Source organism: Sceloporus undulatus, chromosome 3, assembly GCF_019175285.1.
Source record: "Sceloporus undulatus isolate JIND9_A2432 ecotype Alabama chromosome 3, SceUnd_v1.1, whole genome shotgun sequence".
Classification (NCBI taxonomy): domain Eukaryota; kingdom Metazoa; phylum Chordata; class Lepidosauria; order Squamata; family Phrynosomatidae; genus Sceloporus; species Sceloporus undulatus.
Genome location: NC_056524.1, coordinates 160,595,285 through 160,612,696, shown reverse-complemented (window position 1 = coordinate 160,612,696; position 17,412 = coordinate 160,595,285). Strand labels below are relative to the sequence as shown.

At 39.2% G+C, this 17,412-nt stretch overlaps 1 protein-coding gene across 11 annotated transcripts in view; it reads left to right on the top strand.

Moving 5' to 3' along the window:
• Nucleotides 1–12,171, top strand: part of LDB3 (LIM domain binding 3) — a 163,762-nt gene extending 151,591 nt beyond the window's left edge. For 10 of the 11 annotated variants that reach the window (XM_042459166.1, XM_042459167.1, XM_042459168.1 and 7 more), the window contains 5 exons: nucleotides 229–583; nucleotides 3,368–3,548; nucleotides 5,323–5,443; nucleotides 7,023–7,138; nucleotides 8,745–12,171. In XM_042459166.1, the coding sequence (XP_042315100.1) occupies nucleotides 229–583; nucleotides 3,368–3,548; nucleotides 5,323–5,443; nucleotides 7,023–7,138; nucleotides 8,745–8,834 (863 nt within the window). In that variant the 3' untranslated portion in view covers nucleotides 8,835–12,171. The remainder of the gene's footprint in view (nucleotides 1–228; nucleotides 584–3,367; nucleotides 3,549–5,322; nucleotides 5,444–7,022; nucleotides 7,139–8,744) is intronic. The other variant, XM_042459170.1, reaches the window with a different exon arrangement.
• Nucleotides 12,172–17,412: the final 5,241 nt, after the last annotated feature.

The window sequence follows — 17,412 nt, the reverse complement described above, 5'->3', positions numbered from 1 at the left end:
AGGCCTGCATTTTCTGTTTCTGGTCTTAGTTCAGACGGTAAGGAGGGCTATCTGCAGGCTGCCACCTCCGCCTTTGGCCATGTGGTCACTGGTAGATTTTCAAAGTCAAGGAAATTTAATGTCCAGTGGCAATTCAAATATGATGTTTCCTTGGAATCCAGCATGTCTCCTTCCAATAGTAAAAATACATGTGTTTAAATGAGATTTGGTTTCTTTTCCTCACAACAGCTCCAGCACCGGCTCCGGCTCCGGCTCCAGCTCCAGCTCCAGCTCCGGCTCCGGCCTCTGTGCATACTTATACTCCAAGCCAACCTGAGCCTTCAAGCCGTCCTCCCTGGATCACAGATGACTCATTCTCCCAGAAATTTGCTCCTGGGAAAAGTACCACCACAGTCACTAAGCATATCCTGCCACGGGGTGCTCCAGTCCCACCACCTGCTGCCTCTACTCCAGCTTATCCTCCTCCTTCAATCCCAACCTCCTCTCAGGCACCTGCTGTGGCCAGGGGCACAATTCAAAGGGCTGAGCGCTTCCCAGCCAGCAGCCGGACTCCACTCTGTGGACACTGCAATAGCATAATCAGGTACGGCCATTTGGGACTCTCTGGAGGGAGGGGAGATGAGAAAGCATCATGACCCGGGACAGAGCCATGGTGTCAAGTGATGCTCCAGAGCTGAATTATCTGAAGTTCAGGTGGTGATATTGCCCTACTGACCAAGCGATCAGTTGTGAAGTACAGTTCCCCCCCTCAAAAAAATAATCACTAGCTGTATCCTCTGACATTTCACTTATCACCAACATTTAGTGCATTGAGTGATTGTGTAAAAATCATGAGATCAGGCATTTGGCTCACTGATATTGCAGGATTTGAAAAAGGCTCACACACAAAGGCTCACTAATCCAGAGGGGGCATATTTATTAGGAAATTGTGTTGTTTATTACCCCAGTTCTTGGGGCAGAAGGGTTAAAATAGCCAAACAATGCCTCTGTTTCCCTAAATTATTTTCCCCAACACCAGCTGTGGCATTTTATTTACACCCTCAAGTTGTTTTCTTTTAATCTTGAAATATATTGGAACAATATATTCCCTTCTTCTTTTTCCACCTCCTTTAGAGTTTCAGTGCTAAAGTGCACCAGCGAAATGGCACTTTTGCACTACCACTCTAACTCTACTACAAAATAAATTCTGAGAGAAAAATATTTGATCTTCAAGCCATGGGGCCACCTCAGCTAATCATGCCCCATTTTAGTTTGGGTCTTTTGTTTTATTTTGCTTTTTAAAACCCTCTAAAGAGCCCTAGGTTAAGAAACAGTTACAAACAACTCACCAAAAGAGAAAGAAAAATGGAACAAGTGGATGCAAAGGCAACAACTGGCAGAACCTGGCAGAACTCAAGGAATCCCTTAGACCAATCTGGAAGAGCTCTAAGGATTTTGCACTGCTGTCTATTTCACTGTGTGCTTTGTATTATTTATTCATTTATTTTATTAATTTTATTTCTGCTGTTCCTAGAACAGATTATACATATGCAGGAAGGAGCTCTTATTTTTGGAACTTCTCCAGTTCTATTCAGTCATTTTAATATGGCTTTCTAGGGCACCTCAGAAACTTACCAAGAGCTTCTCCTTCAAGAGAACAATAATGTTGGACCAGCCTAGAGGACAACTTGTCCATTCTGCTCAACATGAACAGATGGTCTGGTCCAAAATGCCACACCTATAGTCCATGTTGCAAACTACAGAGAGAATGTCATCTCACAGAGGCAAGATGGGGAGTCCTTCCTACATCAGACCATGAAACATGCTTGCTCACAGTAAGACATAAAACACTGTTGCCCTCATGCCCTGGCATTTGGTTGCACCTCTGGGCCCTCCTTATATCACAGCTCTCAATATAATAGTCACCACAGCTCCCGTTCTGCCATCATTCTCTGGCCAATCAGCAGGTGAGACAATGTGGAAAAGATTCCCCAAAGACTACAAGTTGGAAAATTTTCCAGTTAGATTTATTCATGTCATTGGACTATACATCCCCACCCCCCCAAAAATTGGTTCAGCTGTCCTTGTATATGCAACACCACCATATTTCATTTTTTTTTTAGTCACTAAAGTGTCCTTTAACTGATTTGATTTTAAATCATGTGGTTGGTTTCTTACTTGGGAGGGTTCTTTATTATTGTCATCATATCGTCATCTTTGTAACAAAATATTTTAAGAAATAGCATCAGAGATATATTGTCCAAGAGGGTAAATCTATAATAGGAAAAAGGGAGGCTCTGAGACTCTGTGGGAGAACCAAATGCACATCAATACTGCTCTTGAGAGGAGGGAACTCAGCACACCTACTTCCAAAGGCAGAATGTAAAGACACAGCAATCTTTATCTCTTTTTTCCCCTTTTAAAACATTGAGACAGCATTATTCCTATGTTTACAGCTTGATACACCTCTGACATCTCTATATTGCAAATATGAACTGATGCTAAAAGAATTCTTTTGCATTTTGGGAATTTTAGTTTGGGGGAAATGGCTGTGATCTATCAAAGACACTTCCAACAAAGAGTCGTGTGGCAGTGTAAAGACTAGCAAATGTATCATTATATGAATCAGGATCCAATCCATCCAGAGTTCATGAAGTGTAGCCCACAGCTAGCAAGGACACACCCACAGGGAAGTCATATAGCTGGGATTAATTAAAGTTCAAAATATATAAAATAAGTATAGTAAACCCTCAAAACATCAGTACATAGTGATGATATAATGTAGGTATAGCTGGTGCCACATTTCCCATTTCTATACCCATTCTGTGCAAATATACATGCTACCTGAAGACTATTCTTTGTGTATATGGTGATGTGGACTTTGGCTCACTAAAGTTAATGCAATCTCAAGGCATTGTGTGTGTGCGCACACACGCGCGCACATACACATGCACCCCTTCAAGTTACCTGTCGACTTATGGCAGTTTCATAGTGTTTTCTTAAGCAAGGAATACTCAGAGGTGGTTTTGCCAGTTTCTTCCTCTGAAATATAGCTTGAAGCACATGGTATTCATTGGTGGTCTCCCAAGCAAATATTCACCAAGGCTGACCTCAATTAGCCTTCATAATCAGATAGGATCTGGTGCCTTTAAGGTATTTCGGCATTAAGGCACCTTAAGACTTTTATTTGGAGTAGGGATGCTGTTTCAACTACCAAAGCTGCTTGTTCGGTAGTTGAAACAGCAACCTTTCTCAAATCATATTTCCCAAGATTTGCTGAGAAAAGCAACAGAGATTCAGGTGCTATAAAACGAATACCATTTTGTCTTATCGTGGTATCCTTTAATTTGTAATATTTGAGACAGTTAATGCTGAAACCATTTTATAGGGGCCCTTTCCTGGTGGCCATGGGTCGTTCTTGGCATCCAGAGGAATTCAACTGTGCCTACTGCAAGGCCTCCCTGGCTGATGTGGGCTTTGTCGAAGAACAGAACAGTGTCTACTGTGAGCGCTGCTATGAGCAGTTCTTCGCCCCAACCTGTGCCAGATGCCATACCAAGATCATGGGGGTAAGTCCACAAGCTAAAACAGCAAAATGCCAGAAAGATACATACAGCCATATCTTAACACAAGGGTTCAGTGGTGAAAAACTGCAATTGACTCTGGTGCTGATCAGCCCTAACTTGTGTGACCAGTGATCGAGGAGTATGGGAGTTGTAGTCTAACAATATCTGGACTAAGGGGTTGGAGGATGGACTGTGGCCTACTCTACACAGAGGTCAGACACTTTCTGACTCTCATCAATTAAGAATCAGTGCTGCAGTCTTTACAGTTATTTGGTAAAAGTTTTAATCAGTTTGTGGACACAACAGACTGTCCACTTACTTTCTGTGCAGACCAGCAAGTAACCTGCTCCTGTCTGCAACCTGGATTTTCTTCATGAGCTCCATACCTTCATCTAGGCTCATTTATCAGGTTGTTCTGCAAACATTCATTTAAGTTAATTAAACTAGCTGTTGATGACTCATTAATGAGGCATGCTGCTACCATAAATGATGCAGGGCTGTCAACATCAGGAGAAAAGGACAGAATGTCAGATTAAATTACATAATATCTGTAAGTATGAATTAAAAATCTGGAAAGAGGAAGCATTTCCCATCTCACCATCTAAGCCGCTAAACACTTGCCTGATATGTAATTAACTGTAGCCAGACCTGCAACTGGGGCATTAACTACGCCAACTCCATCCAGTCGTGTTTTTCTTCTAATCACTTGAAGTTTAGGGCTAAAATGTATGCTACATTAGACATTTTAAAAAAAAACTACCAGCACTCCTTTTTAAATAAAAGTAAAGGGGGACGTAATATGTAATTTGGTTGTTTAGCATAATGGTATAAAGTACTGAAACTATGAGTATGTAATAAAATATCATTTGTCATTGATAAAAGATGGAAAAATAGGTTTAAAATTAATAGATTGAAAGACGTAGATAGCTTAGCAGAAAAATAGATGAAATAAAAGAAATTTTAAAATATAAATTTAAAGCTGGCAGGGGAGAGGAAGTCATTTATTTTTGTTTATTTTTTGTTTTTAGGTTTTATAGTAAATATGTATGTCTGTTATTTTGATATTCTTTTCCATTTTTGTATTATTGTTTTATCAATTGATTTATTTAATAAAAAATTAAAAATAATAATAACATGTAGTTTGGTTCTTAGTCGAAGTGTCTATCCAGGTTTCAGACTATATATTACTGATTCTTCTGAGGAACACCTGTGTTTCTGGACAGTTCTGTGATTCTGTACACTGCATGAGTACAGTTTAAAGAGATTAAAAGATTAAAGCGCATTTAAAGCATCCTGCAAATGAAGCGGAAATGGCAAGTAATTGTGTGAATGATTATCACACACAATTGCGCAAATAAAATGATAGTGATGCGTTGTCGCTGAAATCCCAAAAGTAAAAAGATGCGCATTAATGTTTCTTTGTGACCACTTTAATGGCGAGTTTTGTGCGATGTCGTGTGAAATCGTTATGCATAATTATGCATTTTTTCTGGGATATTCACAGGATAAACTCCTGATCTTCTTCATGTGATAAACTCATGGGAGAGAGTGAGGCTCTCATTTTTGCCCACCCAAGCTACATCCCTGAGTAGAGCTGATTTGAGGGAGAAAATCACTGGGTGAAGGAAGGGTTAAATATTTCGGCCCAAAGTTTCTCCCTTCTAATTGAAGCAGCCCATAAGTTCCACAGTTCATTGCCTGGCCTTTGGTCTGTTTCTCTCTCTCAGTGAAATGTGTTTCAGCAGTGCAAGAGACATCTGTTCTGTTTGCCTTTCAGGAAGTGATGCATGCCCTTAGGCAGACTTGGCACACAGCTTGCTTTGTCTGTGCTGCCTGCAGGAAACCATTTGGGAATAGCCTTTTCCACATGGAGGATGGCGAGCCCTACTGCGAGAAAGGTACTGAACACAGTAACGCTACTGAAGCCTGCCTGAAATAGGTGTGCTGATGGTCTGTTGTTTTTTGTGGGCAAGAAAGAAGTTAGTTGCCCAAGAGAATGGCCCTGTCTGGCATGGTGCCTACTCTCAACTAACTTGTGCCCACCTTGGAGCAAATGTGAAATGGATCTATTTGCACACAGCCACTTTCCTACCATTGCTTGACTTTAAATGCACTTTCATATGCTCCCCCTCCCCACCCCAGCCTCCCAGACAGTGGACCCATTCCCCTAGTTTTCACTTGCTTAGGTGGGCACACTGCCCAAAGAGTGCATAACACAATATTATGCATAATGCAATATTATGCACCATGCAGGTTTTAGTATGCTCTTGGGTAGGGCTAAACTGGGGCCAGGGATCTAGGGGAGCACATAGGTGAGCACCTTTCTCACTGTGCACTTGTCAGATTCCCAAACTTTCACATATTTAGTTCAAAGTACTTATAAATCCCATGATCAGGAATCCAGACTTTTCAGGGTTCTTGATCACAGGAGCTTTGTACCCATGGACCAAAACACACTGCAGAAATAATCCAATTTGAGTCTGCTTTAACTGTCCTGGCTCAGTGGTAGGGCATCCTGGAAATTGTAGTTTATTGTGGCACCAGAGTTCTTTGGCAGAAAAGGCTAACTGAGCCAGAGCAGTTAAAGTGGTCACAGACTGTATTATTTCTTCAGTGAGTCTCGGACCTATACAGATAGTTTTGGTATGTAAATCACTTTAAATTTTGTTTTAAATGAATAATTTTACAATTTTTCTACTTAATGAGAGAAAGTCATTGAAAATTGTATATTTTTAAAGAGTATTTGTAGGACTTACTCTCCGCAAAAGAATGCATGTGGAGTTTGAGGGGGGACAGAAGACACCATTTTATGTATAGAAATGTTATTTTCTGCACCAAAAATGCTTTTTTACTACATGAGAAACTTGTTCTCTGCTCAGAAATGATGTTTCTGTTACAGGGAATTCGTTTCACTATAGAAAGTGCCATTTTTTCCACACACAAAAATTAATAATGTGTGTTTATCACACAGAATAAGCCGGGACTGTGAAGAGTCTGGCCTATCTAGGATTTTCCTCATCAGGATTTCCTCATGCTAAAGAAGTCTACTTTTGTTCTTTTTTTAAAGAAAGATTTTTTCATATTTTATCCTAGAGGTCATAGTTGCATATTCTTTCTATATTAGAGGTCAATATGATGTCATGATTTTTTCTGCCACTCCTTTTTTATATTCATAACTATCATGAGATAAGGCAAGATATATCAACTGGCCTAATGTCACCAAGTAATTCTTATAGCAAAATGGAAATTCAAAGCCATTTTACCCTGATTCCAAACTATACTGCTCCTGTATTCAAATATATGGGTTGTTATAATGAAAGGAATATGAGCACATCTCAAAAAAGTTCACAAGACAGCAAAAGAAATTTTAAGCATAAATAAACCAGTATGTCTAACCCAATAATCCTGTGTACTGGAGGATAGTTAATACTGCTTATGTTCTAAAATTTAGTTTTTATTTGTTTTTTCCACTTCTAGACTACGTTGCCTTGTTCAGCACCAAATGTCATGGATGTGATTTCCCTGTTGAAGCAGGAGATAAGTTCATTGAAGCTCTTGGACACACCTGGCATGATACCTGCTTCATTTGTGCTGTATGTTTCTTTACTGAATTAGATTGGGACTTTTCTAAACTTGCAACTGAGCTGGATGTTAGTCCTTCTTGACTCCCTAGGGGAGAGTTCCCATGTTTGAATGCTCCCTCATGTGAAGGAAAAACCCTGTTCATAGGAAGGTACCATGACAAGAAGAAGGGCTCTAGGCCAGTGGTTCTATAAGCGACTTTGGTCCTCCAGGTGATTTGGCCTTCACTTTCCAGAGGTTCCAGACAATATTGTGAATGCACCAGAATTCTGACAGCCGAAGTCCCACATTTCTAGAAGACCAATGGTTGAGAACCACAGCTCTAGGCTAATATTCTCGCACATATGAGGTAGATGGGTTGGAGGCAGTGTTCCCCCAATAAAAACCACTGTGTAGATAGAAAATAAATCAATCTCATATTCATTATGAATGGCAGCAGCCCAAAGGATTTCTTCACTGGCCACCTTTGCTCCCATAATGTGGATGCCTACATCCAACAAAGAGTAAATGTTTTGTCTGCTTAAGCCTTCATGACATTGTGATGTTGCAGAGAAGCACTTGGGGGATGTGTGGGAGGTGAACAATACATCCTCACCTTATTTCCTATAGTCACAAAGGAGAACAAAACCAACCATAAAAAGGACATCAGCAAAGAGAACTTCTGATCTCCTCTCCTTCCGTTTCCTATGCTTCTAGATTGGTAATTAGAATGGTAAAATTGAATGTGGAAGCCACCTATTACAGACTTCTACTATACAATGATTGTAGGGTTCAGAGTGGGATGTTGGTCATTTCCTGAATAGCAAAGATATCCTTCAGTATTTACCTCAAGGAGACTTGCGTATAAAAGGTGATTGACTCATAGGAAATGTCAATTGGAGGCTATAGCTGAAGGTAGGTGGAGAGAGGACCCATAGTAGGTGGGAATAGAATATCTATCGTGTGTGAAATTTGCAGCATTACCGGTACAGACTTCATTTTCTGCAGCTGTCTATTCAGTCTAAGCAGGTGATTGCAAGTCTCCTAGCATATTAGTGCATGATAACTGAAAATTCACTCTCCACCCTTGGATTACGGATGCATCTTGCTTAGCCCAGTTTCTTTCTTCCTGTAGTATACTATATATACTCATGTATAAGTCTAGAAATTTTAGTCAAAAGATTGATCCCAAAAACCTAAGTCAACTTATCCATGGATCAATGTAAGTACTACACTTTAATACTTAGAAAGGAATCATTCCCCAGGTAAAAGCCAATAGTCCAATCTGTCTTGGAAGCACTGATCCCCTTGTATTCTCTAATCCATCAAGCCTTTAGTGGAACTGGAATTTTGTAAGTTCTTTGGCATCATTTGGCATCTACTTCTTTGTTTCATTCTAAAGATCCTTTATTATATGCCACTACATTTTACCCTTGACCTATCCATGGGTCATATCAAAATCCATAATTTGGGCCCCAAAACCTACCCTTGACTTATACATGAGATCGACTTATAGTAAGCGGAAGAACAGTCAATGTTTGTTATTTCTACCTAATCTCTCTGCTTAAACTCATCTAAAAAAATTAGACTCTTACCATCTTTGACTACATTTAATATTAATGTATTCTTAATTTTCAGGTGTGCCATGTGAATTTGGAAGGTCAGCCGTTTTATTCAAAGAAGGATAAGCCACTATGCAAGAAGCATGCCCATGCCATCAACGTCTAAAGGAAGAACAAGAAGCTAACAAGCAGAAAAATATTTAGTGGTTGGTTCAGTGAATGAAATATAGATAACTATGGCTTTTTCATTGTGGGTTGGTGAATTAAAAACACTTCTGCAATTTATTTCAGTTGCTTTTATATATGGAGATCTTATTCCTCCATACCAAAAGTGAATGAATATTCAAAACCTGACAGTGAACTATTGCTGCAAAAGTCTGAGCAAAATGAACAGCAAAAAGGGATAAAATCATTTTTAAAAGTGTAACATAAAATTCTAAATATTTAATATCTTCTCCTGTGTTCAATAGGGCAGACATTAGGCTGCACAGCAGTGATAGGAAATAAATAGATACCACTCTTAGAATTATGATGCAGCTCAAAAGTGCCAAAACAGTACATGTAGAATACATTTTAAAGTAACAATTTATATCAGCAGGTCAATTACGTATTCTTCAGTAAAGAGGATTGTTTTCCATTATTTATGTTATCATTCTTCTTCTCAATACTGAATATTGTATAGGCTTGTGTAAACCACATAGAGTTAACTGAAAGCAACCCCAACAGTTTACCTAGTCAAGATGTGAATGCAGACACAAGAGCTCATTCACATTTCTTCTCAGTGACATGGGAACTAATTCCTTGTAGTATGTACAGTTCTATGTCACCCTGGCCATCTTTATATAGGGAAACCATATTGTCAGGACCAGTGGTATAGGTTTCCCTCCAAATGAATGTTGTGCAGTCTCTCCTAACTGGGAAGCATTTGTAGTGAAATAAAACATGTTATTGATTCCCCATACATAGTTCTTTATACTATTATCAAAGCAACAGAAGACCATCCTGGGGAAGCAGCTCATACAAGTGTTGTGGGTATGAATTGGCCTTAGTGTTAAAAAAAAATAGGCATAATGATGACACTCTTTTGCACGCACCCTGAGCTGCCTAAGAGCCATCTATCTTACAATGTCATGATATGTGTGTTTGTGTGTGTGAATACTGCAGTACGGGGCCCATTGCAGATGTTTTCCTGCTAGAAAAAAGAGTGGAATTTCAGTGCTGATAGAAAAAACAACCTAACAATGAGCAATTCCCAAATCATTGTATTCACCTACATCTTGCACCCCTGTGGGATGAAACCAGAGTGAAGTATCCCAACCAAAAAAGGCTGTGGATGTGTTGGAAGGGACTTGTCTGCTGTTGTGGTGGTAGAATGGATGGGGGGGAGGCAGGATCTTGTAATGAATTAGCTTATTCAGAGCATAAAAAGGAAACTGGCTTTCCACAATTAGCTATGTATATAAGGAAAGAGAAAGAGGAGAGGACTCACACTGTATTTCTTTGTGTGGTCAGTGCACTTTTCCTCTTCTTTGTCTCCTCATCTGATGGGTTATGGCCTGGTCCCTGAAATGAGAGAATGATAGGAGGTGCATCTAGTTCTGTATCAGCCCTAAAAGAGCAGCAGGAAAGGGAAAACCCAGAGGGAAGCCCATCCTTATTTTTATGCTTTCAGTAGGTACAAAATTAATACCATTCACAAGGCAGACCCAAGTAAAATGCATGTCTAGTTAAAACAATGTTTACATTTTTTAAATTTGGCATTTCTGATATGTGATGGTGTTTGCTGCTAAAGGAAATAAAACCTTTAGAACTTACGAGCAGAATTAATGTTAGCCGCCCTATTCAATCTTGTCTCAAGAAATATCCAAAGCCTTGGAGGTGTTATAAGCATGTCTTTATTCTGACTGTAATTCTGGAAATTTAAGAAGTTAGTATTACATCATTATTTCAGACAATTAGACTGGGCTTCATTTCTACTCTGATGAGCATCCGAAACTGTGACATAGGCACGGAAGTGTCCACACACATCCCATGCCAATGTAAATAACTCATTGGAATGAACAAAATGATCATAAAGGCAAAGCCATTTATTTTAAAGTAGTCTCAGTATTGAACTCTCCAATTAATAGCTCAGCACTGAAATTTATGAGTGTGTGTTTATAGGAAAATAATGTTTACCTTTATTAACAAAACAAAACAAAAAACAGAAAAAGAAAAAAACCACCATTTAGTTTTGTTCATGCTTACCATTTAATCCACACTAATAGATAAACTAATTTAAGTGGATTTTATTATCAAAAAAGCAGTGGCAAAAAACTGCTTTATGTAGTATTGTCTCCTGGTCAATACACTGTGCCTTATTTTAAGAAATATAGTGTAAGAAGCATTTTAACAACTCTTTTGATTTTGCTTTATTCTCTAGTTAAAATTAACTGGACTGAAAAGTGCTGGATTCAGCCCACCCCTTCAACAAAACATTCATGTTTCTAGTACACAACAGTTTACGCCTTGTGTTCAATCTGTATTTTGGATAGTTATGCATATTGGACTTGCAGTGTATATGCAAGTACAGCACTTTAATTCTTATTGATCTTGTCATTTTAACAAGGACTGCTGCAGAACTGTGTGATTACTGTATTACTTATTCTTAAAAAATATTTTAGCATATTAGTCATTTTTAAAAAAAAAATTAAAAAAAGACACAATGGTTTTTATTTGCATGTTTAGAGAGTTAATATCTTAGTTTGTGACTATGATGGGAGATGGCAGACTCATCTCCTCCCAGGACTCTTTTCCAATTCAGACTCTCTCTGAAGTGAGTCTTCTCTATTGCTTTGCAACAGCATGACAAACAACCCCTACAGTATGCAGCACCTTTGAGTCTAACTGAGTAAGACATTGTAGCATGAGATTTCATAGATTTAGGGTGAATCTATACTGGCTAGAATACTTCTATATGCTCCCATACTATTCTGGCCCCAAAGCTGCCATGGATTCCAACATTACCAGCACATTCTGGAACAACGCCAGGTGGCTGTCTACACAGTGTTTTGCTGTGACACCCAGTGCTACTCCTTCTGAAGGCTAAAGGAAGGCACCCAGTGTCAATCGTATGGCTAGGCTGAGTCAACCATCATAGGTGCCTTGTTACCTCAGAGAGCAAGACATGCACCAGTGTTGGCGCCACCAGGTGCCCAACAGGATGATGTGTAAATAGCCGCCTGGCATTGATCTGGACTGCTCTGGATTTTGCTGGGAAATCCAGAGTGAAAGGTAAATATTTTAAAACCAGTGTAAGTCAGGATGGCCCAGATTCAGTGTGGAGCTGGTCATCCCATGTGAAGATAGTCCAAACCAAAATTGAGCTTTGGCCCTGCAGTGTCTGAACAGGGTGACATAAGGATAGGGGGAACCAGTGTAAATGGCCCATGTAAACATGCCCTTACTCTACTTCCTCAGATGGATGGTGAGCTAGTGTCCAGGAAAGACCTTTATAATCAGACTACAGTGGTGCCTCGGGTTACGAAATTAATTCGTTCCGTGGCACTGTTCGTAACCCGAAAAGCCTTCGTAAGCCGAATTGCCATAGGCGCTAATGGGGAAAAGCCGCGATTCCGTGCGAAAAAGCCGAAAAAAAGCACCAAAAGTTTTTTCGTAACCCGAAAAAACATTCGTAACCCGGAACAATGTTTTCCTATGGGATTTTTTCGTATCCCGAAAATTTCGTAACCTGGGTATTTCGTATCCCGAGGTACCACTGTATATGAAAAGCTATAGAAATGCAAAATGTACACTGATATTCCAGACTAACAAGGTTTAGTTCCAACCCCTACAGCAGATCACAAACTGACTGTACTTTGAGAACACTGTCATTACTCACTGAGTTGTCTCTTAGTGAGGCCCATTCTAATGTTTGCCAGCATGGCATTGTTGCAGCTGTTGTGCGGCTGCACCCCTTCCTGCTCCAGTAATATTTGGAGGACTAAAATTAGATACATGAAAACCATGGGGGAAGCTCCTTCCAGCTCCAGTGCCTTTGAATGGCAAATGTGCAGAACAGTATTCACACAACTTTGACAGCTTGCTAAAGAACAGAATCCATTATTTAACTCTCCTATTTTATACATCCCTAATGGAGATCTGTGCATGTTTATGTATGGTAGTTTTTAGAGTTACCCCCAAATGAATTTAGTTTGGAAAATATTACATTGCAGCCACTGGTTGCTAAAAGCTGGAGCAGAGGTTGCTGAGTGGATAGCATAATGAAGAAAGAGGACACTTGTTAAAGATCATAGCTTATCTTCTGTGATTGGAAAACCACCATAGAGAGAGAGCGAAGATATGCTGTAAGTCCCTTCCTCCCATGTCTCACCACTGATGCAAGTCATACAATTGCACAAATAGTTTATTGTCACAATTAAACCCCTCCAAAAACATTTGCAGTCATACTTGCTGTCAACTAATCAATCTAGTATCAGAATGGTAGCATTACCTTCATCATATAGTACCACCATTCAGAATCCCAGGTAAACATACAAGCATGGGGAAATGTGCTAACTCCATTCTTCCTCACATATTTCTCTGCATGTGGAGAATGGCTTTCTGAAGATGAGAACCTCTAAGAATGGCAACTCTATATATCCTTTAATACTCTGATTTTATAGGGTTCTGAATTGTACAGAGGTCACACTTAAAAGGCAATGGAAATGTGCAAAGAGAAGGCAGGGCTATCATGATCCCACTACCTCATGTGTTTACTTGGATTCAGCATACCCAAACAGGGCTTTTACTTGATTATACTCTAATTCATCTATAGTATCAACAGCACTGTTTTTAAGAATAAAAATGCTGTGCATGTGTAATATAGAGTAGGGTCTATAGTCAAGTAGTAAACTAATTGTTGTAGTGAGAGGTGACACTCGGAATATTTACTTTTCTGCTGTCTTTGGCTGCATCAGCACTGCAGAAATAATCTAGTTTGAGCACATTAGCTCCCATGGCTCAATGCTAGGGAATTCTGGGAATTGTAGTTTGTTATGACAACAGAGCTTTCTGACAGAGAAGGCTAAATGCATCACAAAACTACAATTCTCAGAATTCCATAGCATTGAGTCAGGGCAGTTAAAGAGCTATCAAACTGGATTATTTCCGCAGTCTGGATACAGCCTTTGTTGCCATAACAATTAGCTACGTTAAATCTGAAGTATTCTTGTTACTATTTTGCTTCACCCGGAAGTGTGGTAGTGATTTTTGTCTTTTTCTTCTTGAATATCAAATACTGTACCTGTGAATGACCAAGTAAATAAAAGTTACGTCAATCTTTTTCAAGAGTTTTACTAAATGATATCATATTGTAATTGTTTGCTTTCTTTAAAGCCGAAACTTACAAATATCTGTTTAAAACCTCCTTGGTGCCATCCACATCTTACTGAAATCTACAGCAAAACTCTTATTTATTTTAATGGTTTTGGACTGTACCATCATTGCAGTTGACATTTAAACGTTTGGCCTCAAGGAAAATGCATTTTGCATCAATCACAATTTCTCAGAAAAGAATCCCACCAAACACAATTTTACCATTGCATATAAAAATAAATGCATTTACAAAAATAAAAGTAAATGCACAGAAACAATGGTATGAGTTTGGTCCTTCAACGGTCAGTAGCTTGGATTAAACGTTTAATTCAAAGCTCTCTCTGTATTAATTAATGTCAGGGCTACATCACTAATTACAAATTAGCAGCAGCTGCTGGGTCCTGTAGTGTTATTTAGAAAGACCAAGTAGTTGGTGCTAATATTTAGCTTTTAAAAGATGAAGTTAAAATTAGCAATGCAGTGTTTTCTTCTCTGCAGCAATCGTACTAGGTATCTTGCTTTTTAAAATGTATGGAAATGCCTGTGACCTTACTTTTACATAGAGTTTGGATGTGATCACTTAAGGTTTTTATTTCGGATTCCCAGTGTAATGTGTGATTTGTGAGATGTGAGTGAGTATACCTTGCATGGATTAACTGTGCCAACAGAAATAAAATATTACCAAAACATAAAATCCTGTGTATATTTTTTGTGAGCTTTGGCAGGGAGGAGAAAGTCAGAGGCCATGCTAGTGGCTGGAAGTTATGGATTTTTTAAAAAACTGACTTTTCCAGGCTGTGAATCTATACGGTGGGCCTTTGGTATCTGCTGGGGGTTTGTCCCAGGACCCCCATGGATACCAAAATCCGTGGATGTAAAAGTTATATACAATGGTGTTGTAAAATGGTGTCCCTTATATAAAATGGTAAAAAATGGATTTAAAAAAAGAAATTTCAAGCAGTGGATTCTTGAATCCATGGATAAAGAATCCATGGATACAAAGGGCCAACTGTGCATTTCAAAAGTATCCCCAGTTGATTTCCCATTTAAGTACACATTAGGTTGAAGCTTGTACCGATGTGCCAACCATGAGCCTGGACTAAAGAGGAGAACTTCATGATGGCAAGCAAGGCATGGAAGAAGCCAGCTGAATGTTAGTAGACAAGGGCATTGAGGTTACTAAGAACTTACTATACTGTATTTTAAACTAACAAATTGGTGGAAATTAGGTCTCTCAGTGGTTATGAGCCATGGTGCCTGATCCCACTTCAGAGGTACCAAACCTCTGAATAGATGGCATTTTGGCTGTTAATTGGGCATTTTAACTCAATCCCTTATTTCTGATCCAGCCATTCTCCTAAGTGAATTTGCACACAGAAGGTTTAATGCAACCTTTGGCTCTTGTTCCGAATACTCACTCAAATTCCAGATGGCTCTCTTTCCCATGAGCTATGCTCCAATATTAGCTTAATATGAAAGAAGTCTCAAAGACTATGTGGGTTGAAACCCTCTTATGACTTTCTGTGCCAGTGCAGCAATTCTTAAAATGGAGTATAACAAGTGCTATAGCACATTCATGCCACACACAAGCAGCTATTCTGTCAATTGTAGGCATTTCGGATTGAGATAAGGTTATATTATTTAAACAAATAATTAGGGTGGTTCCATGTTAATTTTGGTTAGCAACTTGGGAGCTAGCCACAGGAATGCAAATTCTGGGCAGGAGCATATTCTTCCCGCCCACTTTGGCATCATTAATCTTACTCAAGTTAACCAGCAATACTATTTTTTCTTGGAATCTGAAATGGTAATATAAATATCACTGGCTGGTATTTAAACACACACACACATCACAAGCATATAGCTCACCAGCATACAGACTTCATGAGCGTAACCTGTCTTCCTGGAATCCTCACAAACCTCAGTAATTCAGAATGCTTTGGAACCTTTGCACAGCAGTGGTTAAATAAATTATGCATATTAAAGATACGCTTATTTGTTTGATGAGTATAAATGATTACAGGCAAGGAATATTAGTCTATTTCATAGCAGGTTTTGCAGAGGAGATGCTGGACAGGCCATCTATCAAGATTGCTGGAAGTCATAGTAATGAGAGCCAATATGGTGTCATGGTTTGAGTGTTGGACTAAGACACTGGGAGACCAGAATTCAAGTCCCTACTCAACCATGGAAACCCACTGGGTAACCTTGGGCCAGTCACACTTAATTTCAAAGAAAGGCACCTGCCAACCTCCATGCTGAGTTTGCTTTAGAGTCATCATAAGTCAAAAATGACCTGAAGACACACATGAACAAATAGTAGCAGCAGCAGCACCATCACCACCACCACTTCTTGCTTCTGCTTTCCTGCTTGGCAGTGGGTTGACTAAGACCTTTGCAGGACCTCCTAACAATGATTCATATGGTTTACCAACATTACATGGAAGTTTGTCTACTAGTCATTTATTCTGAGGATGACTTACTCGAAGAGACAAAGTACAAATCATACTACACCCTCCAACTATACTGATTTGGTAGGCATTGTCTCATTTAATCCACTATCTTCCCACTTTTACAGCTGGTTTTAGAACATCCCAATTTCTTTCTCCTCTTTCCATTCCCCCCCTGCACCTTAGCTTACTTCAATTGCTGCAAATTGAATTCATAATGCAAATGTGATTTGTATTCAGTTAACGTAGTAGTGGGAAAAGGAGGGTGCAGTCTTGCCCTTTCCAGAAGGCTCAAGTGAAAGCAAACTATTGTAGCCTCTCCTAGTTTATGTGTTCTGTCTTATCAATAACTTTTGTCATCTTGACCACACTCTTGTTCCCTGGGCACAAGTGTCCAGCCTTCATCAGAGAAATGTTAGAGGATATGCACACCCTTTTACTAGAAAGAAAAGTAGCTTTCTATGACCAGGGGCCCTGGAATTTCATACCTATGCTTGTAAGGATAATTTTGGAGAACTGAGTATATTTAAGCCCTTGCTCTAGAAAATTTAAAAAATGAAACACATATCAAAGGTGCGTTCTGTAAACATAATCCAAGTGCAAGAGAGAACAAAAATGTACAACCTTCCTGGTAATAATTGGCCTTGTGTTTCTGTGTCACTTTTGTCATCACAGGATAATGTATTATAAATGAATTAATGGTGAAAGGTTTGGTAATAGCCTTTGGTAAGGAAATAGGAGCAGTGTATGAGGATATCCTTTTTCCGCCCCAGAGTACCCAATACTTTCAATTTTATATACAACGGAAGCAATTAATTGTAAGAGAAGCACAGCTGAGCTTCCTGTGGCTGCACATGAAACAGGAACTATTGTTTAAGGTTTTGAATTGTGTATTAAATCATTTTCAGTGTTTGCTGTGTTTTTTAATGTTGAACATTT